At 42.6% G+C, this 3,972-nt stretch overlaps 1 protein-coding gene across 1 annotated transcript in view; it reads right to left on the reverse strand.

Moving 5' to 3' along the window:
* The window catches only part of HECTD4 (HECT domain containing E3 ubiquitin protein ligase 4), a 197,294-nt gene that overhangs the window by 124,651 nt on the left and 68,671 nt on the right, over positions 1-3,972 (reverse strand). Inside the window, 1 exon segment of the mRNA XM_012663419.1 lies at positions 646-838. Coding sequence (XP_012518873.1) covers positions 646-838 — 193 coding nt within the window.

The raw sequence follows: 3,972 nt of genomic DNA on the forward strand, positions 1-3,972 counted from the left end.
TTTTTTTGTGAGACAGGGTCTTGCTCTGCTGCCCAGGCTAGAGTGCAGTGGTGTCATCATAGCTCACTGCAACCTCAAACTCCTGGGCTCAAGCAATCCTCCTGTCTCAGCCTCCCAAGTAGCTGTGAACCACCACACCTGGCTAATATTTTTTTCCTATTTTTAGTAGAGATGGGGTCTTGCTCTTGCTCAGACTGGTCTTAAACTCCTGGCCTCAAGTAATCCTCCTACCTTGGCCCCCCCAAATGGATAAATTCTAACAAACAAAATATGTGCTGTAGAAGGTTTGTCTCTTACTTACTTGGTCAAGATTGTATTTAGTGAAGATGATGCTAAATATCAGGTTTCACATTCATGAAGCATACCTAAACATGAAATCAATTAATTTACACTAACAGTAATGATCATAAGGCATTTACAGTTAAAGACAAAGCTGTTTTGAATTATTACAGTTCATGAGACATCATGTCTTCTGCCTACAGGACGTATTAGGTTGGAATAAAAAACTGGACAACGACTAGAAGACTAAATAAAGTGAACTATGCAAAGGAAAGTGCTTTGTATGGCACAGAGGAAGTGCTCAAAAAAAAGCAGGAGACCAGAGATAAACAAGCAAACAGATCTGGGAAGTACAGAGCAACATACCTGCCTGATCCTCTTTTAGCGTGTTGGAGATGGTGGAGCCCGTCAGCGCAGCGAGTGTTGCCGACGGGGAGGCCCTGTACCGAGAAAGTCTGCTCAGAAGCATCTCATTAATGCTTTTTGCAGACTCGCCCTCTTTTCTCATTAGAATTGTGCGTTCCTGAAGTGGGTTGGCTACAAAGACACCATTTTCAACCTAATGTTAAAAAAAAAAAAGAGGTCCTAAAATAATATGTTTCCATTTAGTTAGCACATTTCAACTTGAGATTATTGTGAACTAGTTGATTAAAAACAGTTAAAAAACTGCACCCCAGTAAATGTAGACCTCAAAACTTAAGTGTTCTATAGAAACTACTGTAAACAAAAGAGGCTATGCTAAGTTTGAGAGCTTTCATTTTTCATAATAGCCCAGATTCTAAATGTAATGAGCCAAGTTTAATAGGTTCTATGAAGAGTTGTTGATTAAAATTCCTTATACCGAGTTCCAGAGGCAGTGGAAGTAATTACATGCCTCTGACAGGTAGAAGTAAGACGACAGGAAAACAAATCAATCAGTCTTTGATTTACCATTAAGGACAACTATGAGGATAATGTCTTCTGGAAATATAATTAGTGGCTAAAATCCAAACCCTATATTATTACAGCAGCAGTTAACATTAGCACCAGCAGCTTGGGTACTGACAGAGCAGCCCTGGACAAAGGAAGACTTGGCCACAAGTACATGTCAACTTCGACTGGGTCTCTGCTGGTGCTTGGCAGCTCTTTCACTCATCACTTCATTATTCCCCAGCAAAATCTCCGCAGTGGTGATTCCAGAATTCCTTCACAGATTTTGAGCTTGACTTTCAGCAGACCACCTGGCTTTCTTTATTGCTAAAATGATCCACTTACCAAAAGCTTCTCCCACTCATCTCTCTTCCAACTCAAGACTCTTTGAACCCAACCTCATTTATTCTTCCTTTCCTCTTAATTCAGAGGAAGAAGCATTTCAGCTCCTACTACTTAAGGCAAACCTTCCACTTCTGCCTCGAATTCTGGGCTTCCCTCTGCCCACCTCATCATCAGTGTCTCCCTTTCTACTGACTTCCTCCTTTTGTTTTCAAATATTCACAGATCTCAGATGTTAAACAAAACCTTGGTGGCCCATTAAAACATCATCCCTTTTCCCCATTTCCATTCATTGTCCATGTCTCAAATATCCCACCGGCCCCTTCTAGACCTGGGTTCCTGGATCTGGCTGCTGTCTCAGAAACTGGTCCCACCAGCTAAGACAGGAAGGACAGGCCTGCAGCTGTGGTGTATGGGGATGAGAGGGAACAGGAATACAAAGTGGCAAGCCTTCAGAAGCAAGCAGAAAGCAAAGAAGGGGTCCAAAGGGAAAGGTTGGTAACAGAGAAGAGGCAAGAGAAAGTGAGCAAAATCAGGAGCACAGCCAGGAAAGGTCCCCAAAGGTGGCTGTCCACAGTGGGGGAGTCTTTTATGACACATCCACAAATGATAAAGGAAAAGATCTGTTAGAGTCCAAAAATGCTGTTTCTATTTCCTCAACCCCTGCTTCTTAACCCTTTGAAGTTGCTGGTCTCTGAACTCAGCTCCCTCTAATGAGTGGACACTCTTGATGGTCCACCAGTAACTTAAAACCCAAACCTTCAACCTTTTCCTTGCCTTCCTTGCAGGTTGTGCCATGGTTCAGCCTTCTTGAGATTCTCCTTCTTCAGTCTGAGTGGCAGAACACAATCCTGGTTTGTTTCTTTTTAACGTGAACACGTATCTCTGTGTAAAGTGCTCACTGTGTTGGCGCGTGGAGTCCCTGCCCTCCCTCCTCTTTTCTTCTTTGCTGGTCTCCAACACCACTTGCTCAAGGGGCAGTTTGCCCCAGATCAGACCAGCCTCTGGTGTCCAAGACCTCTGCCTGCCACACTCTATCCCTAGACCTTCCTGTGGTGGGCTCTTTCCCATCGTTCAGGTCTCAGGTAGAATGTCACCTATTCAGAGGCCTTCCCCGATTGCCAATCTAAAGAATCATCTCCCCTAGTCCACCAAGTCAGAGCACAGCACACTGTTTTGTTATCTGCACAGCACTCACCACTCTCTGAAATTATTGTTTGTCCTTCTACCTCTCTCTGCCCACCGCAACTCAATGTCAGCTGCCTGAGAGCAGGAACCCTGCTGCCTTGTTCCCCATAATGTGCCCAGTGCTCAGGAGGCATTCAATAAAGATGCCTTGCTCGGTGAACAAATCAATGCCCTCCCCCAAATCTGACTCCAACTTCTCTGTGGTGACCCCAACATTTCTATCTACAAACTCATTCTTGCTACTAAGATCTAGTCCCATTTTTCTAACTGCCCCTCACCCTCCCCACCGACACTTCTACTCGAATAGCCTCCAGTCATCTAAAATTTAACACGTCCACATCTTACTGCATTGTTTTACCCCCACCCTCCTGCCAGATTAACCTTTAGCAAGCATAGTTCTATTTATGTTGCGCAATTCTAAATATAACCCTTCAGAAGCATCCAAGATAAAAATCAATCACTTTAAGTTTGGCATTCAAAAGCACTACCCAATCTGGCCCTATGAGAAAATCAATGTATAACTTAAAAAAAAAAAAAAGCCACTACATTATTGGGTTCGAGTACTTTGAAAATATTGAAAAGAAAGACTCATAAAGCACCTATGAGATGCAAAGAGGACTTGAGGTTTGGTCCACAAATGATAAATCTGCTGGGGATCCCTATTTTAGCAAGGAAGCTCTTCGGGGTAAAAATCTGCCCGTTTAGGAAGGAGGAGAAGAGCTGGGAGGGTGAGCAGCAGAGTTCGTTGTGACCAGGGGCTTCCCTCCTGGTGACCACCCTGGTCTACACCACCATCATCTCAAGCCAGATGACTGGACCAGCCTCCCAGCCTGTCTTATCAGTACTTCTTTTCGTTCTTTTTGTTCAGGGGCCATCCTAATCTTCTCTATATCGTTCCAATCTGGGTATCTGTGCTGTCAAAGCAAGCACTTATCAGTACTTCTAAATATTGGAGTGGAATCATAATTCACAGCAAATCTAATTCTTTCCAATAATTATCATAGTCACATCTATGTTACAAGTATCTATACTATTTAAAAACCAAAGTTAATCATGAATCAGTAAAGAATTTCAGGGTTAGAACCTTAAGAATCATCTCATCTAAAACTTTCTTTCATAGATAAAGTTTTTGGCCTGGTTTGGCCCAGGAGGGCTATGGCTAAGCTGTATAATTTGTGAGTTTTGAAACAGGTGATTTTATTATCTATTCAATAATTTAAATTTTAAAAACCAAAATTAAAAATACTTCAATGT

This window comes from Propithecus coquereli, unplaced genomic scaffold (assembly GCF_000956105.1).
Source record: "Propithecus coquereli isolate 6110/MARCELLA unplaced genomic scaffold, Pcoq_1.0 Scaffold81, whole genome shotgun sequence".
NCBI lineage: Eukaryota > Metazoa > Chordata > Mammalia > Primates > Indriidae > Propithecus > Propithecus coquereli.